At 43.7% G+C, this 17,556-nt stretch overlaps 8 protein-coding genes across 8 annotated transcripts; 3 read left to right on the forward strand and 5 right to left on the reverse strand.

Annotated features, from left to right (window-relative positions):
* Positions 1 to 71: 71 nt before the first annotated feature.
* On the reverse strand, positions 72 to 1,254 carry F4813DRAFT_366672 (uncharacterized protein). Its single transcript, XM_049244067.1, has one exon. The coding sequence runs from the start codon at positions 804 to 806 to the stop codon at positions 363 to 365; it is 444 nt and encodes a 147-aa protein (XP_049097588.1). The 5' UTR covers positions 807 to 1,254; the 3' UTR covers positions 72 to 362.
* Positions 1,255 to 5,347: 4,093 nt separating this feature from the next.
* F4813DRAFT_398045 (uncharacterized protein) lies at positions 5,348 to 6,759 on the forward strand (the record flags this gene model as incomplete). Its single annotated transcript, XM_049248001.1, has 7 exons — positions 5,348 to 5,426; positions 5,502 to 5,587; positions 5,646 to 5,750; positions 5,812 to 5,893; positions 5,952 to 6,122; positions 6,176 to 6,384; positions 6,466 to 6,759. 7 exons carry the CDS (start codon positions 5,348 to 5,350, stop codon positions 6,757 to 6,759), a joined length of 1,026 nt encoding a protein of 341 aa, XP_049097589.1.
* Positions 6,760 to 6,828: 69 nt separating this feature from the next.
* Positions 6,829 to 7,671, reverse strand: F4813DRAFT_366674 (Lipocalin-like domain-containing protein). The gene is made up of 2 exons (XM_049244068.1): positions 7,430 to 7,671; positions 6,829 to 7,377 (listed from the first exon to the last, which is right to left on the reverse strand). The coding sequence occupies exons 1-2, from the start codon at positions 7,492 to 7,494 to the stop codon at positions 6,957 to 6,959; spliced, it is 486 nt and encodes a 161-aa protein (XP_049097590.1). The 5' UTR covers positions 7,495 to 7,671; the 3' UTR covers positions 6,829 to 6,956.
* Positions 7,672 to 8,796: 1,125 nt separating this feature from the next.
* On the forward strand, positions 8,797 to 9,694 carry F4813DRAFT_398046 (uncharacterized protein; the record flags this gene model as incomplete). The annotated part of the gene is made up of 1 exon (XM_049248002.1): positions 8,797 to 9,694. The coding sequence occupies exon 1, from the start codon at positions 8,864 to 8,866 to the stop codon at positions 9,692 to 9,694; it is 831 nt and encodes a 276-aa protein (XP_049097591.1). The 5' UTR covers positions 8,797 to 8,863.
* A 186-nt stretch (positions 9,695 to 9,880) lies between these two features.
* F4813DRAFT_366676 (uncharacterized protein) lies at positions 9,881 to 11,232 on the reverse strand. Its single transcript, XM_049244069.1, has 3 exons — positions 10,949 to 11,232; positions 10,479 to 10,855; positions 9,881 to 10,404 (listed from the first exon to the last, which is right to left on the reverse strand). The coding sequence occupies exons 1-3, from the start codon at positions 11,207 to 11,209 to the stop codon at positions 10,083 to 10,085; spliced, it is 960 nt and encodes a 319-aa protein (XP_049097592.1). The 5' UTR covers positions 11,210 to 11,232; the 3' UTR covers positions 9,881 to 10,082.
* Positions 11,233 to 11,299: 67 nt separating this feature from the next.
* F4813DRAFT_366679 (Emopamil-binding protein) lies at positions 11,300 to 13,086 on the reverse strand. Its single transcript, XM_049244070.1, has 2 exons — positions 12,290 to 13,086; positions 11,300 to 12,220 (listed from the first exon to the last, which is right to left on the reverse strand). The coding sequence occupies exons 1-2, from the start codon at positions 12,683 to 12,685 to the stop codon at positions 11,858 to 11,860; spliced, it is 759 nt and encodes a 252-aa protein (XP_049097593.1). The 5' UTR covers positions 12,686 to 13,086; the 3' UTR covers positions 11,300 to 11,857.
* Positions 13,087 to 13,099: 13 nt separating this feature from the next.
* F4813DRAFT_156929 (HET-domain-containing protein) lies at positions 13,100 to 16,575 on the forward strand. The gene is made up of 4 exons (XM_049239028.1): positions 13,100 to 14,131; positions 14,180 to 15,321; positions 15,534 to 16,091; positions 16,237 to 16,575. The coding sequence occupies exons 1-4, from the start codon at positions 13,690 to 13,692 to the stop codon at positions 16,285 to 16,287; spliced, it is 2,193 nt and encodes a 730-aa protein (XP_049097594.1). The 5' UTR covers positions 13,100 to 13,689; the 3' UTR covers positions 16,288 to 16,575.
* On the reverse strand, positions 16,438 to 17,450 carry F4813DRAFT_391479 (uncharacterized protein; the record flags this gene model as incomplete). Its single annotated transcript, XM_049247172.1, has 3 exons — positions 16,438 to 16,852; positions 16,903 to 17,197; positions 17,255 to 17,450. The coding sequence occupies 3 exons, from the start codon at positions 17,448 to 17,450 to the stop codon at positions 16,438 to 16,440; spliced, it is 906 nt and encodes a 301-aa protein (XP_049097595.1).
* Positions 17,451 to 17,556: the final 106 nt, after the last annotated feature.

Here is a 17,556-nt window from a genome sequence, read left to right on the forward strand (position 1 = left end):
ACACTGTATGTTAAATATAGCTGAAGATAATAAGCAGAATAAAAGGGTCTAGCTTCAGTTGTGTACATCACTGATATCTTGAGTCTTATCAACACTTCCTTTACCTTTATACCTAGACCTGGTAAAGCAACTAAGAACTTCTATTTACTTTGTCATCTAATTCCTGCTACTATATCCCCAGCTGACAGCCGATCATTTAGATATGCCGACAACATCAGGGTTAGGGTTAGGGTTAATCTTATGATTTCATTTATCAACCATTCTAGAAAGTTGGCATGCTTTTTTTATTTTTATTTTTATTTTTATTTTTTTACAGAGCTTGTCGCTCAGTAGAATGTTTCCATATTATATATCCGAGATTATCATACTCTAGCATACGTGTTGTGCATCTTCAACTCCTTGAGAAACCAGTCGTCACCTTTCCGCACATAGCGTTCGTAGTAATAGCCTCCGCCGCTGTGGTGTCCTTCAGTGAGTGAATCCTTCGGACCGGCAGAATATTGAACACCAAATACTGCTTTGACCTCGTCGGGGCTGATCTGCTCCAGATGCGGCGGTGCGATATGGTGGATTACTTGTGAGTTCTTAAATCTGTTCTCGAAGTACTTCGCCCAGTCTGCAGCTGACGACCAGTTAAACTCGACTCCTTTCTCATTTATAATTTTGCCATCTGAGTAGAAGGTGAACGTTGCGTCGGGTAGGGTGACCTCTTCTTGGAGCTTTTGGAATTGGTCGGTATCGACAAGTCGGCAGTATAGATGTTTCTTGTTGATGACTTTTTGCGCAACTTCATATGAAATGGCCATATTGAATAGAAATTCCCTTACGAGAGAATTTGGTGTTGGCTGTATGGTTGTAGGGGATGCTGTCCTTCGCGTAGTTATACAGGTAGTTGTCTTGATCAAACTCTAGTAAACATGGCTATAGAGGCATGGGCACCTTTTATATTCGATTCTGTATTAAAAGGCTCGCCGTACAGCGGCATGGTCTGCGTAGTTGCGAATGGGGCTTTCGCTCCTAAAATGCTACAAAAGGTGGTATGTATTGTTTAGAATACGACGACTAATGCATCTCATTGACAAATCATAACCTCCCTAACCGAGTGATCATGATGGGGGTTGGCATGTGATGAATAATCCTTCATACTGGATGGTTATATAAATTGAAGATAACTGCCAACTGCATTAAAATAGCCGCCTTTTGACCAGTGGTGGGGGTTTGACAACCAATTGTGCGGTAAATACCTTGATTATTTCGGGTTATTCTAGTTATCAAGATTGGGTTTAAGGGTCTTTTGCGCGGGGCTTTCCCACGCTGTCCGAAGCGGGTCTGGAAATATTTTTTTTTTCTTCCACCTATGGCGGTAATTTTCACGCGATAAGACGAGGTCAAGGCGTTGGTGGCCCTGGTCGATCATGCCATCGCTGCTATGATGCGGCACAGGAATAAAATCGGGGTTTCATGCTTTAATAAAGGGGCATATACACTTACAAATACAGAATTGTTAGTTGCTGACTACATGAAACCCTTGCAAGCCAATTGGCATAAACTACGAAAAAGAGCAGGTCGATATATGATAGCGTTCGCAATATAAGAAGTTCACTTCTTTTCCAAGAAAGTCAAAACTCATGAATAAGGACTTATGTGAAAGCATGAGTTATAATCATTTTAACTACCTACCCAGTTTAAATCCAATCCTTACGTCGTCACATTCTAGCCATTACATTTGTGAGTCTTGGGAAACTTTCTTCGGGAAGTATACTATTAGATGGAGTATATCGGAGATCAAATATGTTGAAAAATATTATGAGCCGAAGTATCTTTTAATCAACTTCATTAAGGGGGAAACTACTACAAGCGCCTTTCAACGTCCCTTTTACCCTTTCACACTAAGGCAAAGATACTTAAAGTCTTAAAGATCTTTTTATATTGATCTATTGGAGCTGTGCCTATAATAACGCATTATTAAAACTGAATACTAAGAATTAAAATTGGAGGTTATATTAGTGAAGTGGTCTTTCCCTTTTTAAACCTTCAAAGTTGATGGATAATAAGTTAGTTAGCTGAAAGACCAAACATAAAATAGGAAACATGCTAGAGGTATTGGAGAAGCATAGCATGAGAATGTTGATCTTTATTTTCGGAAAAGATAATGGCATCTAACAGATATACATATGGTGGATTATCCTTCTGTCAGTGTATAAGTGGGTAGGGGTATCTACAGGGGTCTATCGACTATATAAGGGGCGCACAGCGCCCTCAAAAGAGGATAAAAGGCTAGGCGTTACTAGATTAATACAATATACTACTTGGTCTACCTACCTTAGACACTTACTCTGTGTATGACATCAATCAACGGGTATCTCTGACACCTTCTATTAAATACACATCGGGATTATAAGCTTATTACTACAGATTTTCATTTATTGGGTAACTATTATTATAATCGCCATATAAATGTTGGAGTTACTTTGTATTACGTAGTACGATAAAAATAGAAATAAAAACTGTGGTTTTGATTGGTTGTTGTTATTATTTAAGGTAAGAGAGGAGGGGTTCCCCCAAATGGGGAAAAGTGTCTATTGTACAAACGCGTGGGCTGTGCGTGGGCGGTGTGTGTGGGCATAACCCTGGTCACGTGACGAGGCCACATGACCGTTATCCCAACAATAAACTTTTGTGCGTGAGGCTACTTAGCGTCGGTCAGAATGTTGTTGGTTGTCGAATCTTCGGCATCTATTATGTTCCAGATTAAAGGTAACGTCATTTCTTTGATAAAAAGACAGAATATTAACAGGTAGTTGAGCACGCACAGAAGTACCAACAAGTCATAAAATACCTAGACTAAGTAGGTTGTTCAAATTTTGATACTTCTTTAATGTCTCTTAACTATGGGGGTACGGTACCTATATCTAGATTTGCTGCTGGGTATATAAAACTCACCGTATGTTCGGAATATTCATCTGGGCATTATATAATACCTAATTCTGCCTAGGTACCTAATGTTAATATGAGAGTATTATGGAAACGTCGAAGATCATTAGCTCATGTACCTAAGGTATGTAGATAACTCTAGATATGACGATTCCCTGGGACGGGTTTCAATTATGGTGTTCTTACCAATCCGTGGAGTGCCAAGCATACTGACTCGAAGTGATATTCGGCCTAGAATAGAAATGATTTTATACTTACCGTTTTAACCCTCAAAGTATTTCTTCTATCATTCACACCCTATTGTCGTATAACTGACATAAGCGACACTGGTCTAGAGCAAATACTAAATTAGTAGCGTTAGGAACATCCTTATTCCTGGTCATTTCAACTCATAAAACCCTTTTTAGCGTACTTCTAGGCCCTTTCTTCCAACGCCCAGCCACTACGACAATTATCATACAAGGTAAGGCACGGGAGAGCCAAGCCGGGCGGGCGCAATCAATGGTTGGGCATTAAGAATATAGATATATCAAGACATCTCCCAACTGTTTCAAAACAGCGGTCTCCCTGTTGAGGCGGGTGTCGCAGGCATTATTAAACTACCTAGGTACCCCAAATAGGTAGAATATCTACTGCTGGGTCAAATGCTACAATTAGTCCTTCTTGATGTGTTGTTGAATAGGAGACAGGGAAATCTAGGCCAGTCTAACTGTTTGACAAAAGGTTAAATAATATCAAACAAGTCACAACTGAAAACCACTCGAATTTAGTTACTCCTTCGCTAAGTAAGGAAGACCATAATACTATGGGATAGGTAATGGATACCTAGGGTGTCCTGTTTGCTTGGCGGGATTTATCTCGTTTCTCGTATCGACTTCCTAAGAATCATGTTTGGAACGCTGATTCAAAACAAAGAATTTGTTAGGTACTAAAGATTGCTAAAACACTGTCTATTATAAATGAGGTTATCATCGATTTATAATCCGTCTCTCTCAAGATATCAAATGCCAAATGCCAAATGACTTATTAAACCTACCTAAGGTAGGTATAAATCTGATGTGTACCCAAGTCCCTTAAACAAATGGGATACAGCACCTCTTTACGCAGATCCTTGAAGCACTTCCCCCTGAGTTAATGCAACCGAGTTCGCGGGACTTTCTGCGACAAGGGTACGTGTCAGCCGCAATCCTTACTAACACGACTATAGCTTAATGCTTTGCTTGTTTATAAGAACTATCCCGACATAGGAAAAGCACCTTCGGAAATGTCTTCCCCGAGAGCTAAAAAAGAATTTAGGCGCCGGAATCGTACCGACTGAGTGGAGGGTATGGTTGTTTGATCGAAAGCGATCCCATCCTCATCGTGCATCGCTAAATCTAGTGTAATTTACAGTTACGACTTCGCTAGATTCAAGAGCCGGCGTATAACATGTCATTGGGAATTCACTAATCGAAAGATCTACAACCACCATCAACTTATTATTAGCTTCACATTGACTAGCGAGATATTTAAAGTTTAACTCGACGTGATTTTCGTTTAAGAATACCAACAGAATTTGCCATGTCCAGTAAGTTGACGAAATAGAGGCACATAGATGCCACACTTCAACTCAAAATTTTCTAGACTATTTACTATTTAGCAACTCGTAAACCATCCAACACTTTTTGGACCTGAATGTAAAAGTATCTAACTGGTACCTGCGTCGTCGAGTTTTTCATTCTTGGCTCATTTAGGCGATGGACTGCGTTCTTCCTGAGTCGACCTTGATGTAGTTGAACCATCCTTGATCTCTTTTTTTTCGAGGACTTTCTGTAGTTTGAACTAGCCGAGACTAGTGTCATGACAAGCTGAGGAAATGTACGCACTGACATTAATCAGGACAGGGCTGAGCTGAGTGGTCTGACTCGTTTGGATCTTGGTACGGGAGTAGGAGACGTCCACGGCTGCATGGGTTCCTTGCTATGTACGGGCTTTTCTAGACCGGTACGACTTCCGGGGTGGTAAAGGACAAGCGATGCTAATGCAGGCTACTAACACAGGACTATCGACGGTCTCGAAGCTAAGAAGAAACACCGGACGCTTAGTCCATTTAGTAACCCCTAGTTCGATGCTGTCTTCGAGTAATTGCGACGTACCCCGTATTTTGCACTCATCGATGTGCAGATCAGGAGATCCAGTGTCGTAGCGGGAATTAAAAGTAGACTAGATATTAAAGAGAGAGCTTCTTGACGTCGTTATTTGATTGTGGTTTCTTATCGGTTTAATGGAATAACAGCATACTATAATCTGGTATCTACAACAATCCGATCCCTCATAAGGCCAATAAGTCCGAATACCATCATCATCATCATTGGAATCGAATAGCAACACCTTTAGACACCGCTCTATTCAACTGAGGCCTACGTGCTCTGCGATGGCAACCACTGAGCCGATCGATTATACTCAAATAACGATCCTCCTTACGGTATCGACAGTGTTAACGGGTATCTCGGGTAAGAATTACATCGATACTTTCGTTTAGTTCGTTACCTAAATATGTTGCCTCCGACTAACATAGCGGGCAATAGTCGTTGCAGTACTCACTCGATCATGGATTCGTTTTGGGGTCTTGAAGAAAGCGGGCATGGATGATTGGATGTCTGTTGGCGCTCTGGTATGCTTCACATTTTGTTTGCCATGACACTAGTTACCTTTATACTGACAACTGGTAGATATTTACCCTTGGCTACCTCGCAACCCTTTACATTGGAAAGGTTAAGGGAATGGGTACTCCTATGGGGACCATATCTTTGGCTAATAAGGAGGCGCTCCTCCAGGTAAGTTCTATATACCTCCTGTAGTTATATATGTTGTGGCATAGCACTAATAACTAAAAAGCTAACTTTCGCCATCGAACTTCTGTACTACTTGGTTTTAAGCTGCGTCAAATCGTCAATCGTGTTCATGTACGACAGATTCGGTATGTGGTTTGCATTACATCTTTAATATCATTACACAAAATTAATCTTAGATTGCAGCTATATCGGACACCTTTAAAAATTTGTGTAAGGGCACAAATGGCCTCCTAGCTATATTTTTCATTATATGCATTGGGGTGGTAGTTGGACAGTGTACACCTCTTCAGAAGGCCTGGGACCTCTCGCGATATGTACCAGGAAGTTGCATAAACACCACAGCCTTCTTTTACTGTCAGTACTAAGCATTCATTGATAGAGCTACTCAGGAACTCACCATTTTCTAGTCACATCTATTTTCGGAATCATTCTAGACCTTTGGATCCTCATGATCCCTATACCCACGTTAAAGCATTTACAGATATCGAAGCGCAGCAGGCATGTTCTATACGGTATTTTCGGTGTGGGTGGCCTCGCAACGGCCTTCTCTTGTGCTCGGCTCTACTCTATACACACCTATACGCTGGCTGCTGACCCCTTCCGGGACAGTATTCTTGTACGTACTCATATACTTTTCTCTAAAAGCCTTTTGCCCAATCAATCTTTACTCGAGAGCCTTCATCTAACTCCGTCGTAGGTTAATGTTTGGTCAATGGTCGAAATTAACGTGGCGATCTGGTGCGCAAGCGCCCCAGCGCTAAAACCCCTATTCTCTCCCCGCCGTTTTCTCGACAGCGCAAAGTCATCGTCGAGTCGCAACTATCACAACGTAAACCATCCAGGCATTTCGAAAAATGGTACCGACGGGTCGACATCGCAATCGCACATCAATCCTATGCATAGTGATAATTATTCTGTCTCGCCAAGGGGATCCTTGCACGGCCCTGAGGATAATATTGAACTGCAACGGCCTGGACAGGCCCATGTTTGAGGATATCTTTTTGTTATTTACAATACAGGGAGTTAGGCGGGATTTAAAATGCCAAAGGTTGGCTACCACTCTACGAAGTATGAATAATTAGATATATCAGAAATATACTATTCTAATTAAACCTTTGAAATTTTGCTCAGATCTTATCACACCGTATAGCTCCTCGTACATTAGGAGGTAGATACCTAGGGATTGCTTTATGCCAATCTCTTAAAGAACATATCTCCGTTCTTGCTATCCTGAGTCCTTGATCTAAAACGCATCATCGTGTTGTCTTCTAACAACGTATAGTTCTTCTGTAACTCTATCCCAACCCACGTAGGTAACCAGGCGATCTTTGTCGGCCCATGTGTAATCTGGCCCACCTCGACGTCGTCTGTCGTCTCGCTGACGTACCAAGGCCCAGCATATGCCAGCGTGTGCTTGCCAATGAGTGCCCACTCAGCATCCGTGCCAACATCCGGGGCCCCCGTATCTATATCCTCGGGACGGTCCTCCGGCTTAGAGGACACGAAATTGGCGGACATCCAGCCAGCAGTATTGTAAGTCAACATGCCGACAGGAAACTGTCCCAACGCGGGATCCGGGTCGTGCGAGACCGTGCCATTATCGAAGTACCTTAGCTAATTGTAAGTAAAGAACATCTCATGATAAGCCAGCTCAAACTTACGATGTAACATTTAGGTAGAGCCAAGTGCCGGTGATGGCCTTCATTACCGCGTCAGGTTTCACCATCGTCTTTGCGTTTTCTCAACTATGGACTTGTCTGTCGCGCTATTAATTATGCGGGTGAGAAATATCGCAACAATTCATCCATCACGGCCGCTATTCAATCTACTTATATAGCAATAGGGGTATCTTATCGGCCCGTCACCAGTGGTGTAGTCTTCATCTGTCACTCGTTCATATGCTGGTTACCGGTTAAATTGAGATTTGGCTTATCATTGATGTATAATACCTAGGTAGACATGATGACCCGACCAATCAATTTAGCTGGCGAGCTGAATAATCTCTCCGTATGATGACATTAACGCCACGGTATATACAAGTGGGGGCAGCCTTTTGCTTGTGATCAGATGTTGCTTTACCCAACCCTTACCACTCTATTCAACGTGGATAATCTAAGCAAAGTGCCGTATAGACTGCATAAGGTAAGAGAACCCGAGAGTAAAGTCCCACTCCCTACCGAGGGCTCGGTATTATTCTTAATGCCTATAGTGAAGTTATAGATTCGCGTTCTACTGCCGATCCTCATCCTTTATTCAACTGCATGAATATAGATGAGATGCCCAATTATTGAAATTATTTATAAGACACCAACAGTAAAAGTTAACTTGATTTTGAACTTTAAGATTATCCTTAGTAGAATGACTCTTGCAAGTGCGTGCGTGTAAAGGTAGCACTTTGGGCTAGTTGGTTTCTATAATATTAGCTCAGGAAGTTAGTACATAGATTTCTTTGGCATAACAATCAAGAGAGCTATGATCCTTTGAACTAAAACAATGAATTGATAGATTATTGATCCTAATAGCATTATGATAAACCTATCATTGCGCAAGACAAGAATCAACTAGTTACAAACTCGGAAACTATCTCGACACTAAACGCGTTAAATATACCCGACAAGGCTTCTCCCTTGTACGATAAATGATTGGGCCCATAAGGATAGTAACGATTGCCTTTAAACATAGTGTTGTATAAGGTCTACCATATATACAAAACTGGACCTACCGCACAACTAGAGATTATATCCCGAGCCAGACGACAGACTCTACTACCTTAAAAGCAGATATTGGAGATGATTTGGGACTTGAACAGTAAGTCGAAAAAGTCCACGTAACTGTGCGACAACTTGGTATGATAGTGAATTACAAGACTAAAGCATTGTTACTCCCAAAAACAAAGAAAATAGCGGCCAAGCGCATTCACAAAGCGATTGTTGTCCAACAACAAAACGCTGACACCCTTTGGACACAGAGATAAAGATTTTATTGGGCATAAGGAGACTCTTCATCCTCCCTATCGATCTAAATAAGTCGATCCAATACAGTTTTAATAAATACCTATCCATATCCGAATAAAAAAACGATTCAACCTGCCGAAAATGGGACGAGGCTACAGACGAGGTGGATATAAAGGCAACCGGTATTCACGTCCTACTCCTAGGTATATAGAATACGATGAGTCCAGCGAGGATAGGCCGGATTTCGACGATACTTTTATGGCCCCTGGCTCATCAAAACATGGTGGCTATAACGCCAAGTATCATCATAATTCGCGATACCCGACTGCGTCTAAAAAAACACATGCCTTCCAAAAGCAGGTAGCCCAACCAAATCCTTTTCAACAATCCTCCTCACACACTCATCATAATGAACAGCAGTCATCAGAACAGTCATCCCAGCAAGATGGTATCCATCATTACCACCACCACAATCACTACTATCACCGTCCCGACGGCGCCTCGCCCCTCCCAACGCAAACCGCAACGGGGACGAATAACGACATAATGATGACTGACTTCAGTGCGATAAATGTTCTCGAGGGACGCTTCTCTAAACTTGGGAGTGAGATAGTGGAGTTTCTAAATGCTATGGCGAGTCAGAGTAACCAAACGAAAGAATTTGTCGAGAGTTTCGTTAACTACTTGAAACAGTCAAATCCCGATTCCGAGCTTGGTAAAATTCTGGGTGGTAATCTCTCTCAGCAAAATAGACCGCAAGCTCCCGTCATCGCTCCCGCCGCTCCCTCCGTCACTCCTCCCACTGCCCCGGCTAGCACACCGGCTGGTCCGAAGGCCGCACCCGGTCCATCCCCTCTTGGCTCAAACGCGTTTGGGAAACGCAAAACCCCGGGTAGTTCGGTTGACTCGAATGATGGTAGAAACATGACCCCGATACTTAAGAACAATACACCTGTTTGGGGTTCTAGATAGTAGCGGATTAGGAGGGGAAAAGTTTCTCCTTGTCGAAAACGAGCCCAGTTTGTAGATAGCCACACCGGCCCAAATTGCGCGATAAAGCACGTGTGATTGTGGTATGCAAATGCAGTGCTTCAAATGGACGAGTTGTATATGTAAGCTGTAGCTAATTGGGCTGATGGTGCGAGGGCGGATCGTGTCTTTATCATAGAATGCAGTTTCTGTTTATTACGTTTTTACATAGTTATCTACCTAGTCAAAATTCATGAAAAATGGTAAAAGAAAAGGTGTGATTATACAGCACTCTACTAGTGGTCGCTAAATATTCCTTCTAATATAAGTCTACCTATTTAAAGCATTTTATTTCCCGTTATAGATTTCTTGACATACGGATTTCCAAGGTCTAAACAATATCTCCCTCTTTAACGATTTGCTCTTCACCACATTCCTTTTCTTCGCAGTGATTGCTTAGGGATCTAGCCTCTTGAATATCTGTCTGGGGAGTCGTCCGCTTGGATCTAGGACTGTTTAGGGGTAGTTGTCGACGAGTCTCTCCTGGACTAAGATAGTGGATGAATGAAGGAAGAGAAGTTGAACAACAACTAATAATACCAAGAAGCGCTCCTAGAGTAGACAGTAGTCCTAAGTAACCTTGATCATAGCTGAAATCAGTACTAGTAACTCGATGTAACGCGGCGATGCGGAAGCTCGTGATGATAGTAACCCTACGGTTTATTATAGTAGTAACTAGTAAGCCTTATTACAGTTTTGACGTCGGTGAGTAGTAGTGCTAACTTACAAGGAACCCGCTGAAAACATCAAGATAATACCGAGCTTGCGTCTCATGTTAAGTCTGAGTCCGAGAATACTAATCATTGGTATGACTAGAATAGCTATATCAATAACGAGACCGCCGACCTCTAGCGCAACATATGCTGTAGTTTGGTTTCCGCACGTGCCTTGAACCCGTGTATCCCATGATGCCTGGATGGGATGGCATATGAGGACACCGGTCAATATAGCAGCAATTCCATGCATAATCGACATACTTATGAAAGCCCATGTCCATATCATCACAATCCGTTTTATTTTAAATAGTGTATAAATCAAGCCTAAGGCAGAAAGTCGAATAAACATGTTTATAACTGCCCATAAAGCCTCATTGACAAGTAAAGACTGCACAGTTGCACATGAGATTATATTAGTAGATGTTCAACTTAACACATCCTTATTTGCCATATTTTAGTTCATATATATTTAATAACATACCTTGGCCGTCAGTTCAAACTGGCTTCGTGTCACATCCGAGACGTGTTGGCCTTGACCTTCGTCGATTACTGCCCAGGTAGTTTGACACACCAGGCCTAATGTCATAGCAAAAGCGATGAAGGTCGAGATATCATCCCATGAAAGTCTACTCTTCTTAATACACATGAATACGTGTATGGCGGAAGACAATAAGGCAAGGAAAGTAAAAACATATGTACATACGATAGTGGCTAGAGCCACGTTAGACGTAGTTAAGAACATTAGGGATGGGAAAGGCGAGATACCTAAGAATATTGGCTGAGATGCTAGGCAGGGAACGTATGCACTTTATGATTGTTAATTTGGTAAACCCCCCTTCTCTAGTTTCCCTGTGGTGACATCGGTGCTCAGCCTGCTTCCAGAGCATAGCCCTCATCTATTGGATTTTATATCCAATAAAATAAAAAGAATGCAAGGCTTTAAAGATAACGTATGGTGGAAATGCAAAAAGTCTGACGTGCGTTTCGCCGTGCATATGCAGGCTGAGATGCCAACTCAGATGCGGGCAGTACAGCCAACGGGCAACCAACCAGACGAATTCTTGTATCTGGTTTACACATTAAGTTACAATAGAGTTACAATAGAGCAATCACGTCAGCTTCGGCGATATCTGTTTTGTCATCAGTAGAGGCATCTGATCAGCCTCTAATTTCGAGTTAAGAAAGGATACTAGAACTACTGACTTCAAACATGCCATAAATCGTAAACTCTTATATTACCTATCTCAACTGTCAGTAGCAAGTAATAGCTAAGATGGGTATCATACTACAGCATCGATGCTAACATCTACAGACATCGGCTGTATACCGAAACTTGGGGAGCAATATACTCCTAGAAACTGTCCCAAGTCACCAGGTCCTCTGAACTAAATCACTTTTTCTTTGACGACGACGTAGTCTTGCTCGCAACCTTGTTCGCAACTTTGTCCCTTATGGCAAAAGCGTGATCGATATCCTTAACAGCAACCCAGATCGCATATGCTGGGATGAACACCCACAGCATATTGAAGAAGACCAGGTATACCCATTTGTACATGAAGTTGCTCGTGTCGAGATTGTAGTTCGAGGTTAACCACTCGGGGCAGAAGGTAATAAATCCGCCGTACAGCTCCATGGTCGCGATTATGATCAGCAGGATGTTGGTGCGCGGATCTTTCTTTGCGATGCCGTAGCAGATGAGGCAAGCGAGGGGGCCGGCAATAAAGACGGTCAGGAGCTCGAGACTAATAACGGTCTAAGTGAAAGGGTTATGTTAGCAACAAAATGCTGAGGAGTCGATATAAAGCAACGGGATTGTTCTTACCAGATCCGCACCGGCCCATCTCCGGTCTGCCTTCGCATACACCATCCAAAGCTGAGCAAACGGGTTGTTGCCGCCGGCCTGCGAGCCGTACGCGCGATCGGCGTGACCGAGGAAATTGTGGGCGGTGGGCGCCAACCAGTGTGGATTAGCCACTTTGGAAAGGGGTATCCACGAGAAGAAGCAATGGTAGAGGAAGCTCCCCTCGAGGAGGAAGTGTATCAGGGCATCGAACGCGTGCCATATAAACAAGAAGCGATGGCTTCCCGGCGTCTTCTGGTCGAGGGCTTGTAGAGATATAAGGTAGGCGACCGCTAGGATCGCGAGGGTCGAGGCGAGGGACACGAGCGTAGTCCGGTCGAAGAGATCCGGTGGTAGGGAGTTCTTGAAAGAAGCCATCGTGACTCAATTGTATAGTTGGTATTTAGACTAGTTAATAGTAAAAGAGCGTTGTTAAAGAATGAGGGGGGGAGGATGTGACAACTGACTACCTAGGTTAGGTACCTAAGTTGATGTTTAAACTGCGGTGTTCCGAAAAGCTGGTGTCGCGTGGAGACGGGGACATTTGATAAAGGGGCTCGTGCGTTGCTGACAGCTTTAAAATTTACTGCCACATAAGAGGTAAACAGGACTTAAAGGTACCTAAAACAGTGACTGACTACCTGCCTAGGTATTCTAACGCAGTAAGTGTGAGCATATAAATTCAAAAGTAACAGGTTAAAAGTATTATGAATATGAGGAGTAAAGTTTATAATTTCATTTTATTATCTTTTTAATTTAACTGTTATTCATATAAGTCAATACCAGTGAACTAACTATTATAAAAGCGATAACTGCCCGCTTATCATCTCTATCTCACCTCCAACGAACTTGTACTCTGCTTACTAACTCATCATGGCTGTGCGTCAACCAGGTCTATTCCTTTAGGTTAGATTTTGTCAGTTCCGGTCCCGTTTTGACTCTAGACTTTCGGCTTTACCTAGTTTTCCTAAACGGATCCGTAGAGTATCCACCTGCACTGATCTATGGGCCCATGGGGGTATCGTAGCCTTCTTATTTACCTTCTTGTTTACTTCCCTCCGGATCTGCTTCTACATCTTCTATAACTGATTGTTACCATGGCTGTGCCGCCTGCATTCGTGTCAAGGATCAAACAATGATGGGCTGACCGAGCAATCATGAAACACGGTTCACATACTTTTTGGCCTTAGTCGATGTAACAGTTCAGCATATCTAAGACTGACTTCGCAGCTTCGCCAGCTATAAAAAGATGGGGTTTCTCCGAGTTTGCCGTACTTTTCATGATTCGGATCCAAACATTCGTGCTAAGTGGTTTACCTAGGTTTAATGATGATTGTTAAAGGGAATAACGAGAACGATTTTAAGTAAACACCAAGGGGAAAATGACGCGATGTAAAACTTGTGCTGCCTTAACCATAGAGGAACTAAATTGCCATATGACCTTTTTCCACCCTAACTTACGGTCACTCCGGGACTCTGCAACGGCGGGTTGCGATCTGTGTCTGCTATGTTGGATTTCCATCCAGCGTAAATACACAGCCGGTGAAATCAATTCCGTACTAGACGGTAGATTCCCCTCCAACTATGAAAACGCAGGGCAGGCACTGGGTGACGAGCGGGTCTGGTTGATGAGGATGTTCTCAGATCTCTCCCACAACTTGGAACAGAAGACAGCAGCTGGCACTGTCAACACTACCGTTGTAGACCAGTATCGTGCTCAACCTGACAGTAGGGTATGGGTGCAGTGCGGGAACAAAGAGAATGCGGAGGAGAGCTTCGGAAAGGAAATTTTACATAGTGAGCTCTGCTTATTTGCGGATCCAGGTATATGTCTCAGGTTCGTTTATATTTTCTTCATACTAACGGGTATAGGCACACCTGTTGCAACTCGCTTCGACGGACGCCTTTATACAGCATTCAGAAACAAAGCAGGGGAAACCAGCTTCGCCCATGCACTCCTAGATGGATGCCAGAAGAAACACCCAGAATGCAGAGCCACAGATGATAATGTACCACCGAAGATGCCTACTCGCGTTCTAGATATCGGTATCTCGCCAGGTTGGACAAGGCTAGTTCAAACACAGCACTTAGGGCTACGTGAGCCGTATCTAGCTCTATCTTACTGCTGGGGACAAGGTGTCCGACACGCCACGGAATTAAACGATGGGAACTTCACATCTCTCTTAGAACTTATCGATGAAAATAATTTAACAACGACACACCAGGAGTGCATCGCTATTGCCCGCCACTTAGGTATCCGTTATGTCTGGATCGATTCTCTTTGTATTATCCAGGGAAACCTTGAGGACTGGCTTTACGAGTCTGAAAGAATGGCCGAGGTATACGGTAATGCGGTGTTAACTGTCATTGCCGGACGAGCCGCAGATAGTCGTACCGGCTTCAGGGTAAACAACATGGAGCAAGTAGTGCCGCCCTGTCCAATACCATTCGGCGATGGTTTAGGCAGCGTCTATTTATGGCTACCCCGGAACAAGACAGAAGGGCCTGTTAGTACCCGGGGATGGTGCTTTCAGGAAAAAGTCCTGAGTAGAAGGGTACTCGTCTACGCAATGGAGCAAGTATACTTCTCGTGCCAGCGGTCGCAGCTCTGGGAAGATGGTACTCTAAACATGCAAGATTCATCACAGCTACGAATTGGGACATTCCTAACCCCTGCGGAAGATGCTAACATGAAGTCTAATACGACTGAGCAGAAACAGCTACGCACCCAGATGCTATACCTGTGGTACAAAGGAATCCTTCCAGATTATACGCTCCGCCAATTGTCCAATCCAGATGACATATTCGCTGCCTGCAGCAGTATCGTCCAGCTAACACGGAGAAGTATTAGATCTCGCTATCTAGCCGGCATATGGGAGGTAGATATTCCTCGCGGTCTACTATGGTTCACCTCGTATTTGTTTAAATGGATCCTTAGAAAGGTTTCCTGGCCTAAACCCAAAAGGCCCGTTAACAGAAACGGTGAGACGGTAGCTCGAGCACCATCATGGTCGGTAAGTCACCCATCTCAAGTACATGGGCAGGCGTACTATCTCTGCCATCTCCTATTTCTATTTAATGGGGGATAAGGGGGAGTGAGGAGTAAAAGTAAATAAAATTCTCTCAACCCCTAATATACATTTCGAATGCTACCCTTTTCATATCATATGTCACTGTCATATAGCTACATTCCTGTCAAACCACAAGCTTACCCTAACCCTGCCAGTGGGCATCCGTTCAAGGCCAAATATACATTCGCCCAGAATTTCTGCGACGAAACGAGTCCTTCCAGGATCTCAATAATATCCTTATACGACCTTTGTCTTCATCAATAACATCGCATTCATCACCGCAGGATTCTACTCCAAGATGGACCCTCCTTGAAAATCCCAACTGTGACGCCAACGTACTCTACATGCCTACCTGCGAACTCGCCTTCTTTGGCCGTCCTAAGCGCGTCCACTGCACAGTCCCCTCGCAGTCTGAACTTTCTGCTTTCCCAAAGCAAGGTTGGCCGCAGCGCCGCCTTGCTCTCGCCGAACAGGGGTTCTTGGCACTCCTACAACCCGCAGATACGGAATACGCCACGCTGGACAAGTTCAAGTTGCCTTATACCGAAGGTTTCGCTATTGCCTATTTCGATATAGCTGAGGATCGTGCAGGGGTCCAGGACTGCTGGGTTTTGCCCATTATTAAGAGCGAACGCATCGGTATACTGCTTCGTAAGGATGTATCGGATGGGAAGTTCCGGCGTCTCGGTGTTGTGGGGCCAGTGAAGGAACAGGTTCGTCTCCTTTATTCTTATTCTTCCTCTTATACCCCTATGCATTCGTACGTGAAAATACGAGTAGGCTCATATACGAAACGCTTTCTTCTGTCTTTCAGTTTCCGGCTCTTCAAGCATATAATAGCTAATACGTGCTCATAAGTTTCTACCATGGCTGAGTTCTGGACCGGAGGAGGAAGTTCATCTTGTCTAATAAAAGACTACCCCGCTAGCTTTCTCGCCGACCCTCAAACTTCAATAACTAGAAGGTTGCTGCGTCCCACTAATATTAAGAGGTCAGTCGACGCCATGGTATTAATTGAAATGTATACAAGCATACGATGTTCTATCATCTATATTCTGTTTACAGTCCACTGCCTGCCTGGCCCGTCCTCGAATCCCAGTATCCTATGCCGGCCTTGTGAACCCCCCATCTCGTATAATCGCACCAGACGTCATCGCCGGCAACACACCCACCAATCTCAAATGGGGACATTGAGTCATCTGCGACAATAGGAAAGAGGGATTCGAGTAGCGTTTCGACAGCTACATTGAAAAAGCCCCGCCACGAGGCTCTCTCAATATCCCCGTAAGTTGTACTGTAGTCTTGTCTACTGACATCTTTAGACACGGCAACAACGAAAGGAATTCTTGTTCTATATTTTCTCTTACAGGACGAAGGGGAGGGCGAGTTTAAGATGGAGTCCATTGACGATGGTGTAATATACAGGCATAAACTATGGTTCAAACCTGGCAGTAGAGAAGTTGACGAGTATGCTCTGAAAAAGATCAGCCCAGTTGAGACAAGGACAATAAGGGGGTTACCCACCGTGATATAGACCCAATGCCCCCGCCCGCATCTTTAACATCTTCTACCCATTGAAACTTCATTTTTCGGACACAATCATCAAGTCCGGCGTATCCGCGATAAGGATCAATAGAATCGTTTATAATTTCTGAAAACCGTTTCTTGCAAGCCATCCATTGTTCCGCATCAACGATCTCTGGGCTTTTGAAGACGACGAACCCCCACTGATCCCAGCGGATACCGCGGTCCTCACATATGCGCAAAACTTCCATGAAGGGAGGCTCCTTAATAGTCTTGATGGAATTCCCTAATAACCCTATCATTAGCATATAAGCGACATGATGTTCCATGCACGTAGTATTTCTCGCTGTACCTGATTCCTCTTGTTCCCGCCTAAACATCTCGTCAAAGAACTCATCAAACCCCTGCTGCCCCAGGTCGGCACGCAGGCCTTCACGAAATACTTCCCTCTGCTCTTTAGTCAGGTCGTTGATCTCATTAACAGTGGCGTTGAGAATCCGCTCACGGTCCCAACCCGCGGGATAGTAAGAAGGAATTGAGGCAGGCATTTAGTTTACCGTCCTATAAGGGGCTATTATTAATTAGTAGGAAGAAGCGAATATCGGGTGACGAGAAATGGAAAAGAAAGGCATTGAAGTTGAATAGTCCGAGATT

The sequence above is a fragment of the Daldinia decipiens genome (genome assembly GCF_022478715.1).
Source record: "Daldinia decipiens strain CBS 113046 unplaced genomic scaffold F4813scaffold_28, whole genome shotgun sequence".
Lineage (NCBI taxonomy): Eukaryota > Fungi > Ascomycota > Sordariomycetes > Xylariales > Hypoxylaceae > Daldinia > Daldinia decipiens.